This window comes from Acomys russatus, chromosome 7 (assembly GCF_903995435.1).
Source record: "Acomys russatus chromosome 7, mAcoRus1.1, whole genome shotgun sequence".
In the NCBI taxonomy this organism is placed as follows: domain Eukaryota; kingdom Metazoa; phylum Chordata; class Mammalia; order Rodentia; family Muridae; genus Acomys; species Acomys russatus.
This window is the reverse complement of record NC_067143.1, coordinates 59,735,405-59,754,284: the sequence shown is the minus strand read 5'-3', so window position 1 is coordinate 59,754,284 and position 18,880 is coordinate 59,735,405. Positions and strand designations below refer to the sequence as shown.

General features: G+C 45.3%; 1 protein-coding gene across 1 annotated transcript in view; it reads right to left on the bottom strand.

Moving 5' to 3' along the window:
• The window catches only part of Swap70 (switching B cell complex subunit SWAP70), a 64,486-nt gene that overhangs the window by 24,194 nt on the left and 21,412 nt on the right, over window positions 1-18,880 (bottom strand). Inside the window, exon 3 of the mRNA XM_051149216.1 lies at window positions 3,671-3,844. Coding sequence (XP_051005173.1) covers window positions 3,671-3,844 — 174 coding nt within the window. The remainder of the gene's footprint in view (window positions 1-3,670; window positions 3,845-18,880) is intronic.

Genomic DNA, 18,880 nt, shown 5'->3' with positions numbered 1-18,880 from the left:
CAAAAACAAAACAAGTAACAACAACAAAAAACTCAAACTTAAAATGCAAGTGATCATTATGATAGGTAGATTACTAGAAATATAAAACGTAGGCAAGAGTGGTGAGACAGGTAGACACCTTTAACCCAGCACTCAGGAGGCAGGTGGATCTCTGTTAGTTCAAGGCTAGCCTGGTCTACATAGTGAGTTCCAGGCCAGCCAGGGCTACATAGAGAGACCCTGTCTCAAACTAACAAATGACTGAAAGAATGTATATGTGTGTGTATACATAAATAGATAAACACATTCTATTTAGATTCGATGTAATGAGCATTAAGAGGCTCTGAACTTGTAAGACTTTAAAATTCCCAGCAGGACTGCAAGTTAGAACCACAAAGATATTGCATTTAAATTTTTCTTTTTAAGTGTATCTTTTTCATGGTGTATTTTCTAAAAGCCTGCATTTCTTTCTTTTTTTCAAGATAAGGTTTCGCTATGTAGCCTAGGCTGTCCTAGACTTGCTTTGTAGCCCAGGCTGGCCTCGAACTCACAGTGATTCACCTGCCTCTGCCTCCCCAGTGCTGAGATTAAAGGCATGCGCCATCATGCCCAGCTAAGCCTGTATTTCTAACACAGTTCATATACAGTTTTTACTGTTGTTGTTTGGTTGGCTAGATGGTTGGGGGTTTTTTTGGTTTTTTGAGACAGGGTTTCTCTGTGTAGCCTTGGCTGTCCTCGATGTGCTTTGTAGACCAGGATCGTCTCGGCCTCACAGAATTCCACCTGCCTCTGCCTCCTAAGTGCTGGGATTAAAGGCATATGCTGCCACCACCCGGCCAAATACAGTTTTTATGCTGTTAAATACTTAGAAAGGAAGGAAACTGTAACAGGCTATATTTTCCACAGCCCAGCATGACCTTGGGGTCGCAGTGCTTGGTCACAGGGAAGGTGACATGCTGAAGCTCAGTGTGCCCAAGGCCATGGGTTACACCTCACGAGGCTGACTCCTAATTCTGACACTGAGAGGAGATACAGAGGCACTTACGGAGGTGAAGCACAGAGTAAGCCCACAGGGCACATGACAAAGCCCGCTGCACCCAAGAGAGACCACTCTCTTCCCAAACAGGATGAGCACGTTTGCCGGAAGACGAGACGCTCGTGTCAGCCTGCAATGATCAAGGCAAGCATGCAGGAGCATACGGCTGGGCTCTGCGCTGCGACAAAGACACCATCAGGCCCTTCACGGTCCACATGGGTCCTGCTGCTCCTCAGGGTCACCAAAAAGCTGACCACAGTAGTAGTTCAGTGAGGACAAGGCCCTCAAATCGAGAAAGCACTTACTTTGTCCACAATTAAAGTAAGCATGCATCCTTGCTACTTAATTGCTAATTCTGAAAGCAAGACAAGGCGGCCCTCAGGCCTGCCCTCAGTATTTTAGTGACAGAAAATCCCAAAGGTCCAAGGATAAGAGATCCATCCACCTCTAGTTTCAACACACAAAAACTGGGAATTCTGAGTGGCTGCAAAATTCTTCAAAGACCATATTGGAAGCCTGGGCATAGCGGTGCACACTTTTAATCCCAGCACTTGGGAAGGGAGAGGCAGGTAGATCTCTGTGAGTTTGAGGCCAGCCTGGTCTACAGAGTCAGTTAGTTCCAGAATAGCCAGAGCTTTGTAGAGACCCTGTCTCTACATGATCATGTTGGAAATCTTACATGGGACCAGAGAGATAGCTCAGCAGCTAAGACCACTGGCCACACCCACATGGTCATGGGCACACACAACTTCCCATAATTCCAGTTCCAGGGAATCCAATGTCCTCTTCTGACCTCCAAGGGCACCAGGCACATATGTGGTCCACGGATATACGTGCAAGCAAAACATTCATACACATAAAGTAGTAGGTAGTAGTGGTGGTGGTAATAAAGTTCTAGTACGTGCATCGCTCTGAGCAGCAGCCATGTCTGTTAAATGCCTTTCTAGGCCAGCACTATCCCACTGACTCTCTGGATTAGGTTGGGCAGTGCTCAAGGATATGGCTTTCTATTTCCCCTTTAACAGCCCTACACACTCAACACCTACACACGATCGTATCTAACACTAAGCACTGTTCCCACCACCATGGAGAAGCTGGCCTTTCCTTGGCCATCAATGGCCCCTTCCCGTCACTATCTGGCTTTTCTGCCGTTCACATTCTCATGGGCTCCTCTTATCTCACAGCCTGCCCGGTTCTGCTTTCCTTTACCAAATCGACTTCCTCCTGCTGCTGCTGCTACAGAGACAGAGCAAGGCTCTCCTTGGCCCTCACTTCCTCCCTGCCCTAACCCGCTCCTGTGGTTTCCCCACGTCTCTCTGCAGCCCTGGCCTCTCACGAGCTCTAGTCGCGCATTTCCACAAGGATATTCTACCTACACCGGACATGCCACGCCTGTCACTATGTACCCGTCTGTTCCCCACCTTGACATTCATTCATTTGTTCACGACCAACATGCATGAATACGTCTCTTTGGTGAGCATGTATCACAGGCTCAGGCACTGCGTCAAATATTTCACATGTGTCAACTTTTTCAGCCTCTCAGGGTACACTGCAGAAAAGAACTATCTCCATTTTAATGACGGGGAGACCCAGGTTAGGAGATTGATTTGTTACTCTGTGAATAAGTGGTAAAATCAGGTTTCAAAATCAGTCTGTTAGCCGGGCACGGTGGCGCACGCCTTTAATCCCAGCACTCGGGAGGCAGAGGCAGGTGGATCTCCATGAGTTCGAGGCCAGTCTGGTCTACAAAGCGAGTCCAGGGCAGCCAAGGCTACACAGAGAGACTCTGGGAAAAACAAAAAACAAAAATGCAAAATCAGTCTATTCCAAAGAACATGCTTTAAGCAAAACACTGTGCTACCTTTAGTTGCCCAGGACTGAAACTTCCTTATACGTTCCCACAAGCAGGCACTATCAACTGTAGTAAACAGGAAACAAGAGGATACGATGTTAATCTGTTGCCTATGGTTTCATGTAGTACAGACCAGTGAGCTATGCTGTGCTCTGCAGCGGACTCTAAAACCCAAAAGTTCAGCCACGGGCCTCCATAGCATCATAATCACGATTCCATGAATGTAGCTGCCTCATACAGGAAACTGTCATCTTGATTCAGAAAGACCCCTATCTGGCCAAACCTCTCCTGCACCTCTGGTTCCCAGAAAACAGCACAGGAACCTTATTCCTAGTCCCCACTGCCCGTACTTGGGAAGCTCAGGGGAGTAACACAGACCAAAAGCAGGAGAGGTGCTTTGAGAGGTCCAGAATATAGCCACCATCCTAGACAAGAAGAGCAGCACCTACTCCTAACACAGCGGGAGAAACATCCTGAATCCTGTGTGTTGCCCACACAACATCAGCAGCTCTCCCACAAGTAGAACGGGAGTCATGTTGTCCCTTGTACTGAACCAATGCTCATTAGATAGCATGAGGGCGGATTCATCTGCAATCACAAACCTCCAAGGGTACTGCCTACTCCAAATCCCTAAGTTTGGACTTTTCTGGACTCAACCTGTTTTGCCTCTGATCCCCACCCCCTACCCTACACCTCCAAAAAAATACTACTTCTAACATCGACACTGAATCAACACAGATATTTTCAGACCAGCTCTACTCAGTGCCTAGACATCTAAAACTCCCCCCAAAGCCACCCCTTACCTCTTCTGGCACAATAATTAGTGGATACTTGTCCTCGGACAGAAAGTTGAAAATGACCCACACTTTAAATGCATCATCCTCCGTAATGAGTAGCGGATTCTTTGTGAGGTTCTTCTTGACACAGAGGGTCCAACACATTCTGTTGAATTCAATCTTGTCAAAGTTGTCTTGGACCTAAAAAGGAAAGAGGAAAACGTGTGAGGCAGTTCAAAATGAGGCCTCACACAAACACACACACAAAACACACACACACGCGCGCGTGCAATAAAACAGAAGAGGCCTACCTCAAGGTTTCTACTCACCAAGAGCCATATCCCACGTATCTACTCCTGACACTAAGACTGCCAGTAGCTCAGCTAATAATGCAGCTTAGCCTGACCTTGAGGCAGCATCTGTCCTTGACACTAACTGAGCACAGAGCTGTCAGAGCCGAGAGTGCTGCCCACTGTAGGCCACGCTCTGATACCCCATTCTTACTTATATAGGCAAAGAAAAAGCTCCGCTACAGGAAAACTGTCTAACTGAAATTCTGAGACAGTCATGCCATTCACTCCTGAGTCTAACACTCAAAGAGCCAATTACTGTGCTATGAAATAAAGGTCAAAGACAAACGACTTGATCTATGTTCGTAACATGTTTAGTTTATCAGAGGAAACATGCAAGTGGACAGTTTCAATATTGGTATGTAATCAATAGTTTCTCATTCCTCAACAAGAAAAATTTATATCATAATTATTACTTTCCAGAGACAGATGCCAATCAGTACTAGCCCGACTCCCCAAGGAGCATAAAGACAATTAATTATAATGTGGTGTGACAAAGGCAGCAGACTCCATGGGAACTGTGAGTAGAGGGTCTAACCTGAACATGGAACTATGTGGTGTTTGGGCTGAGGTATGGCTCGCTGGTGCAACACAGTCAAGGCCTGGGTTTGACGCCCCCCCCTCCCCAATACTGAAGAAGGAAAAGAAGTCAAACAGACTAAGGATGGGACCAAGCGCATCCAAAATGGTGGACTAGAAAGTGACGACACCCAGAGGTGGCAACAACTGCAGCCAGTTTAGAAGAAACACGGGTGGTTAAATGTAAGTGGGAGAGTGCATGCTGGGAGCTGGTCTCGGTTGGACGGAATTCACCCTGTGTTCCTTTAAACCAAAAAAGAAGGTTATTAGGAGAAGGATGAGTAGCCTCACAGATCCAACATGAGCAAGAAAAAAACAACACTGAGCCTGTGCCGATGCAAAGTAGTGTAGGAGTAAGAACTTGAGCCCAAGTCAATCACAGAACAGTCTAGTGGGGACCCCACAGCCAGTACAACACGAAGACACCATTGTACTCTCTTGGGGCCTCTACACCTGTCACTACTAAGCATGGGTCACAATCTCATGCTCAGGTGTCATGGAGCAGGGAAAATAGGGGGCTGTACTTTCTGGGTCTCCATGTGACACAGGTCTTGTCCCACCAAGCACCTGGGAAATGGCTCTCAGAAGAGATCAAAGGCCAGCCAGACCAACACCGGCAAATGGCCACTGCAAGGGAAGTTAAGGCTACAGAGGAGACCCGATCAGGAAGAGGCTGGCAGTCAGGAAGAGGCTGGCAGTCAGGAAGAGGCTGGCCGTTCATGGTAAGGAATGGGGACTTTATCTGCACTGACAGCTGATGGCGCGGTGACTCTGGGACAACATGGAGGCACCGTGGAGGGTCTGGAGAGCAGGACAACAGGCACAAAGCATACATTATTTCTTTTTGGAGAAACTCTCTGTACTGTGTGTGGGTAACGTGAAGAAGCCCCACTGGCCTCAAGGAGATGCCTCTCTTGATCTCTAGCCAGAATCTGTGGTTGGCAAACGAGCCTCCGAGAAGCAGAGAGATGCTCTCTGCACTCAGTCTTTAGTCCCATCTTGTTCTGACATCTTGTTCTGACATTGCTTCCCACACTTTTGACCACACGTGGCAGATCCATGGATGGAACGTGGCAGCAAGTGTCCCTGCTTTACTTGTTTTTTTTTTTTTTTTACTTGTTTATTTAATTGAGCTCCAACACCATTTACTGAAGACTTAAATATATAAAGGTCAGGGGACATCTTTCAGGAGTCAGTTCTTTCCTTTGCCATTTAGATCCTGGGGACCAAGCCTGGGTCGTCAGACTTGATGACAAGCGCATTCACCAGATGAGTCATCTTGACCCATGGCCCCCCGCCTCCTTTTTTTCTTTTTCTTTTGTTTTTTGAGACAGAATTTCTCTGCATAGCCTTGGCTGTTCTAGACTGGCTTTGTAGACCAGGCTGGCCTCGAACTCACAGCGATCCGCCTGCCTCTGCCTCCTAAGTGCTGGGATTGAAGGCATGCGTAACCATGCCCGGCTACCTCTTCTCCTCTTTAAGTGCCAGGGATGGAACCCAGAGCTTCATAAGTGTTAGCCAAGCATTTGAATTTATAAAACTCACACCTCACCCCAGCCCTCACTCAGACTTCATATTAATTTTATAAGTTGAATAATTATCCCTGCTTTATAGATCAGAAAACAATGAGGTGCTTTACTCAAGTTCACATGACTGGTACACATCAAAACTAAACACCAATTCTTTCCACTCTGTCAGAGATAGAGGTCCCCTGTGCGACTTGAGTTATCCATGCAGAACTTATTCCAACAGCCACTGACACCAACTCTGCCCACACTGTGGAAAAAAATTTAAAGCACTAAGGGAAAGGCAGGCCGTAATAGAAATGACATGTGCACAAAAGTATGTACTCCTGCTCTGCGGACCAAGAAGTGATTCCATGAGTAATGTGGTACATCACAGGATCCCCCAGGGGATGGCGTGATACACAGCTAGAAAAGTGAACAGAGATCAAACCATAAAGGACTTACGACTTTAAGAAATAATACACGGAGCCGGGCGCGGTGGCGCACGCCTTTAATCCCAGCACTCGGGAGGCAGAGGCAGGCGGATCGCTGTGAGTTCGAGGCCAGCCTGGTCTACAAAGTAAGTCTAAGCCAGCCAAGGCTACACAGAGAAACCTTGTCTCAAAAAACAAAACAAACAAACAAAAGAAATAATACACGGGCCAATTTAGTACTCTATAGGAACGATGGCCTTTGAAGTGGACTTTTAATGTACGTTGTAGGCCAGCTAGCTGGCTCGGTGGGTAAAGGCACTTACTGCTAAGTCTAATGACTTGAGTTGACACCTGGATGCCACACAGTGGAGATAACTGGCTCCCATTGAGTGGTCCTCTGACTGTGACATGTATACATTACAGCATGTGCACGCACACACACACTAAATAAATGTTTTTGGTTTGGTTTGGTTTTAACTTACATACACTGACAAAGACAAGGAAAGGCATTCCAAAGGTGGGAGAAGGCACAGCTGGAGCAAAGGCACGGATGCATCAGGATGCACTGAGTACAGGGATCAGTGAGTCCCCAACTTTGGCTACCCAGCAGGAAGACAGCATATAAAATGCCAGAAGCCAGTTGAGGGCAAATAGATGCTGTGTCTATGCACTAGAGGAAACAAGCAAAGGTTTCTAAGGTAGGAGCTGGCTCTGTGTCTGTGGAAAGCACACTAAACACACTGACACATTATGTAAGGGGGTTTTCAGTAGGTAGAAGGTAGGGGGTCGGGAGACAGTGGTGTCATGAGGGAACGATCTCAGTAAGAATGCATGGGCACCAAACAGGTGCACAAAACAAGGGCGAAAGGAAGGAGGCAGCCAGCCGTGGGCATGTTCAAGTTGGTATTCTAGAAATACTTAGAGATATCCAAAAACAGAGAAGGAGAAATACAGACTTGTGGACCAGCTGATAACGGCACCATGATGGCAGAGGACGTAAGGCAAGAATAAACAGAATTTTTAAAAAAGGACTTCAGTTTGGGCACCACGGCACACACCTATAATTCCAGCACTGGGGAGGTGGAGGCAGGAGGATCAGGAGTTCAAAGTCACCCTCCTGTATTTGGTGAGTTCAAGGCCATCCTGGGTTAAGAAGAAAAACAAAAACTAGAAGGCAGCCAGTTGTGGTGGTGTAGACCTGTAATCCCTGCGCTGGGGGTACTTGCACAGAAGGAAAATGACGAGTCTGAGGCCAGCATGGACTGCACACTGAAACCTTGTCTGGAAAAACAGTAATACATCGCATTCAATGGTGAGATCGTGAAGGCTTTTCCTCTAGGAGAAGGAATTAGGCAAAGACATCTACCCTTGCTACTCTTTGATATAACACTAGAAGTGCTAGCCAAAGCAACAACGCAAGGAAAATAAGTGAAAACCACACAAATGGGAAAGGAGCAAGCCACTAAGCCTCTAAGTGAAGACAACCGAACCTCATATACAATACAGATCTGACTTCAAGAAGGCGAAAGACCTGCAATGGAAACTATAGCGTAAAGCACTGATAAAAAAAAAAAAAAATATATATATATATATATATATATATACATAAGCAGGTACGAAAGCATCTCATCCATGTTCATGGGTTAGAAGACCTAAGATGCTCATAATGCCTAGAATAATCTACAGACTCTATGAAATTCCTATCAAAATGTCAATGTATTTTCTTACAGAACTAGACACAGGGAAAAAAGAAAATCCTAACATTCATATAGAGTCTCAAGGGATTCCAAATAGCCAAAAGCAATCTTACAAATGGGAAAAACAAAACAAAGCTGCAGAACGCAAATCACACACAGTGAGCTATGAGCTCATACCTGTTAGGCGGCCACCATCAAAAGAAGTGAGGTGAGGAAGTGCAGAAACCGAACCTTTTATGCGCTGTTGCTAAGACTGAAAGTTGGCACAGCTACTGAGAAAAATGGTATGGATGTTCCTCAAAAAATGAAAAGCTACCACACAATCCAGCGAGCTCATGACTGGGTAACTATCCAAAGGAACTGCAAGCAGGACCTTGAGATACTGCGTCCCTACATCCACTGCAGCACTCTCGAACAAAGGCCAAGAAGAAGACTTGCCACAGGTTGTTAAAAGTACAAACTCCATCACCTCTTGATTAAAAAAGAGAACTCAAAAGCTTTTACATGAGGTATATGCCAAACAAAGCAGGAAAATTCAACTTTGGGACCCAGGAATTTCCCATACATATGCCAAAATATGGCTTTTGAGGTTCTAAAAATATGCGCTCTTGCTAAACATAGCCAAGTGTGGTGGCACACAACCCTTTAATCCCAGCAGTTGGGAGGCAGAAGCAATTGGATCTCTGCAAGCTTGAGGCCAGCTTGGTCTACATAATGAGATACAGGGCTATGTAGTTATATCCTGTCTCAAAAACGAAATGAAAAAATAATGAACCTAATACTTGACTATATGCTGCTCGGACCATTTACAGGGTAGTAAGAGCGGACCCTCAGCATCTGCTCTGTGCACACATCTGTGAAAAATTACTTGGGACGGGATGGTGGGGCCCTGACCCATTCAGGGGAGCTAACGACTATGAGGGGCTGCTTGGGAGAGGAAGTCAGTCCTCACTGGTGTAGCCAGTGGTGTTGCCACACTCCAGCCAAAGCCCCACACTTGTGCCCACAAAATGTAGCTCTGGTTACACCAGTGGGTCATAAAGTAAAACTAAAAGCAAACCAAAAAGGCATGAAAGTGGAGGCCCTGGGGGAGGGCTAGTAGGGCTGAGGAGACAAGAGAGAGGAGGAGCAAGTGACCAGAACGAAATATATATGTGTGAAAGAATAAATTAAGTAATTTCACCTAAAATTACTCATGTATGCAGCACATTATTATAAAGCTTTTTATTTCTTTTGGTTTTTCGAGACAGGGTTTCTCTGTGTAGCCCTGGCTATCCTGGACTCGCTTTGTAGACCAGGCTGGCCTCGAACTCACAGCGATCTGCCTGTCTCCGCCTCCCTAGTGCTGGGATTAAAGGCGTGCGCCACCGCCGCCCGACCAATAAAGATTTCTTTCTAACGTGAGGGAAATAGTCATAAAATGCAGGATGGTAGCTTCCTTGAATGAAGAAAGAGAATGAGGAAAAAGCTCAGAAGTAGACAGACTAGGCAAGAAACAAAGGGCAGGCTGGAAACACAAACTCCATACATCATTTGTTTGCTTCTTCATTTGTGACAAGATCTCACTCTGTGGCCTAGGGAAACCTCAAACTGATAATCCTCCTGCCCAAGGGCCAATAAATTCTAGGGTTGTAGGTGTAAGCCATCACACCTGGCTGACTTACCTTCAGTTGTAGAACTGAGACTATACAAATGCTTATTATCTGTGGGGGTCCCACTTCAAATAAGACACAGCCCACCTCTTACTTATCTCCTTGTCTCTAGGAATCCGGGGCAGCGGAAGGACAGGCTGACCCAGCAGCTGCTGCAATGAAGGCAGTGCAGGTGGCTCTAGACCCTCCAAGGGGCAGAGAGACACTGCAGGTGCAGACAGAGCAGCGTCACACTCCAGGATGCTCTCCGCACACAGGTGTGGAGACAGGTGTCAAAGGGCTGATTGAGGACTTTCAGGGAGATGACAAAGTGCAAGAGACAGTTTCTTATATCAATTTATAGCTTACTCTTTGTTGACTGTCAAAGACTTAAAAATAAGTTTTCCGCCAGGTGGTGGTGGCACACATCTTTAATCCCAGCACTTGGGAGGCAGAAGCAGGTGGATCTCTGTGAGTTTGGGGCCAGCCTGGTCTACAAAGTTCAAGATGGCCAAGGCTACACAGAGAAACCCTGTCTCAAAAAAAAAGGACTAAAATAAGTTTTCCACATTTACTGGGCTAGATTATAGCTCTAAAAACGAGGAAGAAAAGAAGAGAAAGAAAGAAGAAAAAGGGGGAATCTATCTGCCAATGAGTGTCTAAATAAAATGTGGTGTATCAACACAATAGTTTATTATTCATTCACAAAATATAAATTACTTAAATATCCTAGAACATGGATGAATGTTAAAAACATATTCCATGAAAGACACCAGGCACAAAAGACCACATATGGTATAGTTCCATTAATGTAAAACATTCAGAATAGGCAAGCCATGAAACAGGAAGTAGGTTATAGATCCTGGAGCCTGAGAAAAGGGAGAACTGAGAGTGATGTGAAGGAGGGCAGGGTTTCTCTGAGGGATGACGCAACAGTGAATATCCTGACAACTACTGAATTGTTCACTCTAAGATGCTAAATGTGAGCTGAGCATGGTGTGGGCACTATAACCCTAGCACTGTTGGGGCAAAAGCTCAACACAGACGATACATAGGACATACACAGAGGCTGACCAGAGCCACAGGACAAGATCTTATCTCAAACAAACAGAGTCAGGACACATGTGAAGCAGAGGCAGGCAGATTTCTGTGGGTTCAAAGACAACCTGGTCTACATAACAAGGCCCAGGCTAACCAGCAAAATGTTGTCTATAAAACAAGGAAGGTAGGGAGTAGGCCCTGGGTCTGCCACACAAGCATGAGGACCAGAGTTCAAATCCTCCAAAGTTACCAAAAAGCTGGGTGCAGTATCACATCGTATCTGCAATCACGGCACTCCTGTATACAGAGAGGTGGCAGGTAGAGATGCTCACAGCTAGTCAGCCTAGCATAAGCAGTGGATAAAGAACACAGACGTCCTGACTCAAGAAAAGTGGAAGGTAAGAACTCACAGCCAAGTTGGGGATTTAGCTCAGTGGTAGAGTGCAAGGCCCTGGGTTCAGTTCTCAGCTCTGGAAACAAAAACAAAACAAAACAAAACACACACACACACACACACACACACACACACACACACACACACACAAAAACCCTCACAGCCAAGGTAGTACACACACACACACACACACACACACACACACACACACAGAAGAGGATCAGTTTTGGATGCAGATGTGACTCAGCAGCAGAGTACTTGGCTGCCTGGCACAGGACCCTGGGCTGATTTCCAGCATTATTATTTTATTTATTTATTTTTTTTTTATTTTGTTGTTTTGAGACAGGGTTTTGAGACAGGGTTTTGAGCCTTGGCTGTCCTGGGCTCACTTTGTAGACCAGGCTGGCTTTGAACTCACAGTGATCCACCTGCCTCTGCCTCCCAAGGCATGCGCCACCATTCCTGGCTTTTTTTTTCTCCCCAGCATTATGTGAATTACTGTATTTTTCGGACAATAAGCCGCACCTGACCATAAGACATACCCAGTTTTTAGAGCAGAAAAACAGTAAAAAAACAGCAATCAGACCATAAGGCACACCCTAACTCACCCGCCTCCATTTTGCAGGGGATGGGAGGGAATGTGTCTTATGGTCCGAAAAATACGGTATATCATGACGGGGAAAATAATAATTGTTTTATGAACCATAAATCCGGAGCAAAGGTGTAGAGCTAGGAAAATACAGAAGGAAAAAGGGGAAGGCTCTGAATGTGGTCACACCCACATTTCTGCCTTCAACTTCCCTCCTAAGCCCAAGCTCCACAGTACTCTAGCCCAGTGGTTCTCAACTTTCCTAACGCTGTGACACAGCGACACAGCTCCTCATGCTGTGCTGACCCCAACCATAAAATGATTTTGTTGCTACTTCATAACTGTAATTTTGTTACTGTTATGAATATTAATGCAACGATCTGATATATGGGCTATCTGATATGCGACCCCAAGCGGGTCGCAACCCACAAATTGAGAACCCCTGCAAGAACAAACTAACAAACCACAAATCCTTTCCAATAGAAGAGCCTGTATTTTATTCACAGGCTCTAGTATGCAGGATGCATTTCCTCATTTGCTTGATTAGTTGTAAAAGAGACAAATATGGTGAATCATGCTTCTAATACCAGCACTTGGAAGACTGAGGCAGGAGAATTGACATGAGTTCAAGGTCAACCTAGGCTACAGGGTGAGTTCAGGCCTCCCCAGACCACGAAGTTTTTGTTTGTTTGTTTATTTGTTTTGTTTTTAATTCATTTATTATGTATACAGTATACAGTGTTCTGCCTGCATGTACACCTACATGCCAGAAGAGGGCATCAGATCACATCACAGGTAGTTGTGAGTCACCATGTGGTTACTAGGAATTGAACTCAGAACCTTTGGAAGAGCAGGCAGTGTTCTTAACTGCTGAGCCATCTCTCCAGCCCCTTTTTCCTTCTTTTTTTTTTTTAAGCTGTAAGGATTTACCAGTCTCAGTACTCAAACTGGACAGCAGTGGACTGACCTTGCTGACACAGAGCGCACATTCCACAGGCGGAACCAGATCCAGTACTGTTGTAAGGGAGGAGCAGAGAACGCTGTAAGAATTCCAGCTTGCTTTGAAAGGGTGGGGCACTACCTACGGAAGTGACCAGGGGATGAAGAAGGAGTGCCTGTGTTCTCAAGTGAAGGCCTCACAGCAGAGGAAGCAGGAAGAGCCTGGTAATTAGAGGAACAGAGAAAAGGCCAAAGCAGTCACACTGACGCGCACAGCCCAAATGTGCACCAGTTGTTGGTGAAGGTATGAACAAAACAGTAACATGTCCATGAGAGAATGTTTGGGGAGGGGAGCACTGAAGGGATGGCTCTTTGGTTAATAATACTTCCTGTTCTTGGGCTGGAGAGATGGCTCAGTGGCTAGGAGCACTGTCTGCTCTTTCAAAGGACCCTGGTTCAATTCCCAGCATCCACATGGCAGCTCACAACTGTCTGTAACTCCAAGATCCGACACCCTCACACCAATGCACATAAATTAAAATTAAATAAATTTTTAAAAATACTTCCTGTTCTTGCATCTTGTAGAGGAACCCAAATTTAGTTCCTGGTACCCAGGGGGAGTCTTTCTGATGCTCTCTGCTGGACTCAGAGGGCACTGCGTACACATGCACGTATAAACACATACAGGCACATGTGTGAATGCACGCGCGCACACACACACACACACACAGACACACACACAACTAAAAATAAATGTTCAAAAAAATTTAAGAATATGATTCTGTCAGGAAAGCAGAGGCAGGTGGATCGCTATGAATTCAAGTCTACAAAGCAAGTCTTGGACAGCCAAGGCTACACAGAGAGAAACCCTGTCTCAAAAAAAACAAAAACAAAGCCAGGCGTGGTGGCGCAAGACTCCCAGCACTCAGGTGCAGAGGCAGACAGATCTCTGTGAGTTCAAAGCCAGCCTGGTCTACAAAGTGAGTCCAGGACAGCCAAGACTATAAGTGAAACCTTATCTTGAAAAAAACAAAACAAAAACAAGCAAATGTGTAGACTAGTTCTTGCCTAGAGCTGTGGGGAACACATTCTGTTGTTTGTTTTGTTTTTTGTTTTTTTGGTTTTTCGAGACAGGGTTTCTCTGTGTAGCCTTGGCTGTCCTGGACTCACTTTGTAGACCAGGCTGGCCTCGAACTCACAGCGATTCACCTGCCTCTGCCTCCCGAGTGCTGGGATTAAAGGCGTGCGCCACCACGCCCGGCTGGGGAACACATTCTGAATGTTAGTAGGATGAGACTTTTTGGGGAGGGAATAACCAAAACATTCTAAACTCGGTTGTGGTGATCGTTATACAAAACCAGCCAAAAAATCCAAAAGCAAAAATTTTTTAAAAGGCTGGGCGTGGTGGCGCACGCCTTTACATCCCAGCACTTGGGAAGCAGAGGCAAATGGATCTCTGTGAGTTCGAGGCCAGTCTAGCCTACAAGGTGAATCCAGGACAGCCAAGACTATGCAGAGGAACCTTGTCTCGAAAAAAACAAAAACCAAAACTAAACCAGCCAAACTATAAGGTTAAATAGGTAAATTGCACGGAATGTGAATTTTGCACCACAACACCGCTGAGTCTTTATTACCTCTTTAAACCACATTGCTGCTGCATTTCCTGGCCATATGCTCAGGAGCATAAAGTCATTGGTGGCTCTCAGCGTGAAGCCTCTTGTTCACTCATTAGTGCAAGGCAGAGTGGTGCACGCCTGTGAGTTCCAACCTTATACAGGTGCAACTGAGCAAGTCTAAGGTTAGACTTCAAACCCTCACCTTTCCCTCCAAAAAGAAAGAAACATGTAAAGCCGTTTATTGATTTATAAATATTAAAATCTGGAAGGCAATTTGGTCACTGTGGCAAACCAAAAACTATTTAACTTTCAGGATGGAAAAATGGTTTAGCAGTCAAGAGTACTGGCTGCTCTCCCAGGGGACCTGAGTTTGATTCCCAGCACCCACCTGATGGTTCGCAATCACCTATAGCTCCAGTTCCAGGAGATCTGACCCTATGCTGGCCTCTGCAGGGACCAGAAATACAAATAGTGCACAGACATTCATACAGGAAAAACACCCATCCATATAAAAAGTAAAATGAAAAGGGTTTTTTAAAACCTACTCTCGGGCAGCTGGAGAGATGGCTCTGAGGTTAAGAGCACTGGGTTGTTCTTCCAGAGGTCCTGAGTTCAATTCCCAGCAACCACATGGTGGCTCCCAACCATCTATAATGAGATCTGATGCCTTCTTCTGGCCTGCAGGTGTACATACATGCAGACAGAACACTGTATACATAATAAATAAATCTTTATAAAAATAAATAAATAAAACCTACTCTTTTTTGTTTTGGTTTCTTTGGGGGGGGGTTGGGGGGGGATTGAAACAGGGTATAGCCTTGGCTGTCCTGGACTCGCTTCATAGACCAGGCTGGCCTCAAACTCACTTCCCTCTGCCTCCCAGAGTGCTGAGATTACAGGTGTGTGCAGGTAAATGCAGTGAGGAAGAACATGGAAAGGCCTGGGCTCATGCTTACGAACAGTACCATCCATACTCCATGACAGTCGTGGAATGTGGAGTCAAAAGCACAGTCAGTCAACTAACAGAAGAGACCAAGGAGCAGATTTTACGTGGATCAAGACGGCTCACTACTTAAGAGCACTTGTTGCTCCTCCAGAAGACCCCAGCTCCACGCCCATCTGTCATCCAAGTTCAGGGGACTCTGACGACCTTGCTGGCCTCCTTCAGCACTGCCCGTACGTGGTGCACAGGCATGCAAAAGACTCATGCACATAAAATAAGTCAGTCTTTTAAAATTTTTTTCAGAAACTCTAACACACACACACAAACTTTAAAAAAAGAACAGGCTTTATGCAAAAAATGTCAACTATTATATAAGCAACAAACACAGTAAGAAAGTATAGAAAAAGAAAACTACAGAAAGGTGAGGCTACAAGACCAGAACTCAGAAGCCCACAGAAAACCAAGCACTGGGCTGATACACTGTGGGTTCTGTCCAATGCACGGTTCCAAAGCACAGTCAACAACCAAACAAAGCAGATTCTTCTAGAAAGCAAGGACATCTCAACGTGAACTTGGTATGAGGCCAATGGATTACTGGTTCTGATCGGATAGCCCAGATGGACCCTTAATACTCAAGGGAAAGCTGACAACAGTGAAGGCCAGCACGCCTAACCAGCTATAAATCACAGGGAAGAATGAGACTGTCTCAAAAACATGCTGAGGCCAAAATACTCTGTGTAGCTAATTAGAAATAGTTTTTAAAAAGTAATAACTGACCAGTGTGTTCAATTATTCACCATCAAGCAATCCAAGTATAATGTCTCATTTAAAAAAAAAAAAAAGGAAGAGGAGAGTAAGGAAGGAAAAGACCCACAAAACTGGTGTTCCAAATCCCTTCACTAAAGAAGGAATTTAACAAAATTAACACCCAGGCAAATATTTTGTAAAGAACAACATACTGTCTAACCATCTGACACCTCAGAAAAACTGAACATAAATTCTATCAGTGCGACATCAGGGATGACTAGCAGGAAGTAAGCACAGAAGACAAATATGAAAACTAGTTTTTGGAAAGCAGGTTTCAATATAGTATTTCAACCAGGCGGTGGTGGCGCACGCCTTTAATCCTAGCACTTGGGAGGCAGAGGCAGGTGGATCGCTGTGAGTTTGAGATCAGCCTGGTCTACAAAGTGAGTCCAGGACAGCCAAGGCTACACAGAGAAACCCTGTCTTGAAAAACCAAAATAATAATAATAATAAATAATAATAACAATAATAATAAATATATTTTTTTTCAGGGCCCTGACTAGTCGGAGGCAATAGCCGAAGACTTAGAGAAAGCCACCAATGGACACACAGAAGAAACAGTAAAGAGAATCCATTTTAAAGCGCTTGAGACAACTGGATGGAGGCCAAGATAGTGTGAGATTATCAGAAAGTTTTCAAAGTAACCTACCCCTGCCTTCAACCATTACTTCCCCTATGTAGAAAATAATAATTATTATTATTGTTGTTGTTATGACGACGATGATGATGATGATGATGATGAAGAAGAAAAACAAGATTTAGTCTTTAAGAGTTCAGTTAAAGGAACACTGCTGGGAGAGGTTAAATAGTTTAAGTTCGAATTTCACTTACAGGCCAGCAAACCGGCCCAGTAGACAGGCGTAGCATCAAGCCTGAAGACCTTAAGTTCCATCGCCAGAACCCACAATGGGAGGAGAAGCAACTTCTACAAGCTGACCTCTGACCTCTATGAGTGCACCCTCTCCATTTTCATACAGGCAATAAACACTTAAATGTAATTTTATAAATTGCTTTAATCAGCTGGGCATAGTGGCGCACGCCTTTAATCCCAGCACTCGGGAGGCAGAGGCAGGTGGATCCCTGTGAGTTCGAGGCCAGCCTGGTCTACAAAGTGAGTCCAGGACAACCAAGGCTACACAGAGAAACCCTGTCTTGAAAAACCATACACACAAAAAAGAGTTTTGCTTTAATCTATCTGTCCCTTATTGGCTAAGCTCCTCCTACTGACAGGGCTACCTCTGTGATCCAGCAAAGCTTTATGAACCAGAACATATGTCTGGCACGTGTATGCTCGAGAGCTTACATTTTCACTGCAGAGGAACAGGATCGTGTATCTCCTGTTGCCGGTCCTCACACTACTGGCTTCTTTTCACCCCAACCAAATTTCAAAACAAGATGCTAATCTTTGCTGATTTAACCCCACAGCATGGAAACCCTGCTGCTTTCCCTGGGTGGCAGGCTGGTAGGCAGGCTGGTGGCCAGGGACTACCATCGAGGCCCGGGGCTCACTGTTCCATCACGTCCTCACTGGCGCCACGACAAAGCTTTGCTCCAAACTTAGTGGCTCGCTTTGGACTTTCTCAATACTGCTATCTTTTCTCCCAGTTATAGGGCTTTAGAATACCAGACTCTAAGAGTGTTTCAAAACTTAAAATGCAAATCTAAAAGCATACCACACCAATGGAAACGAAATACATTAGCCGGGCACAGCATTTCATGACACGAAGGCAGAGGACTGTGCCCCTGCTGTTGACTCAGCCCACGCTAATCCTGGTGCTGGAAAATAAAGCAATCTCCAGACTTCTGAGACCTCCTTGGCATGTCTTATAATATCTTAATAACACGAATGATTCTCCTTACTGCCTACAATTCCTGTTTGTTTTGACTTTAGAAATAGGGTCTCATGTAGTCCAGCCTGGCCTTGAACTTACTCTATAGCTGAGGATGACCTTGAACTTCTGATCTACATTTACTTCCCAAATGTTAGTGTTATATTTACCACCATACCTAACGTGTCTGTGTCTCTGTGTGTGTGTGTGTGTGTGTGTGTGTGTGTGTGTGTGTGTGTGTCATAATCCACAGGCGTGAAAGCCACCTTTCAAAAGTGTCTATAATTTTTAAGATTATGTGCAGGCATGGTGGTATACACATTTAATGCCAGCACTCACAGAGGTGGAGGTAGATGTAGCTCTGTGAGTTTGAGGCCAGCCTAGACTACACACTAGGGCAGCTAGGGCTACACAGATGGACCTTTGTTTCAAAAAACAAAAGAGAAAAGGGCAGTGGTTCTCAACCTTCCTAATGCTGCGACGCTTTAATACAGCCCTTCCTGTTATGGTGACCCCCCCCTCAAACCATAAAATTATTTCATTGCTACTTCCTAACTGTAATTTTGCAAGTCTTATAAATCACAATGTAAAATATCTGATATGCAGGATATCCGTGTCCCAAAAGGGTCATGACCCACAAGTTGAGAAGCACTGTCTTAGGGTGGTGCCTTTGACGCCACTCCCAGAGAGGACTGACTGAAGGAAGATGGCCCACCCTACTGTGGATGCCACTGTCCCTCGGGCTTTAATACTAGACTTACTAAAAAAGGGAAAAAGAGAGAACGTTCCTGGGCTGCCTGGATGTGAGCAAGCAGCTTCACACCCGTGCTGCCACCTGGCCCTCCCCATCTGAAGGACTATATCACATTAAACCATGAGCTGA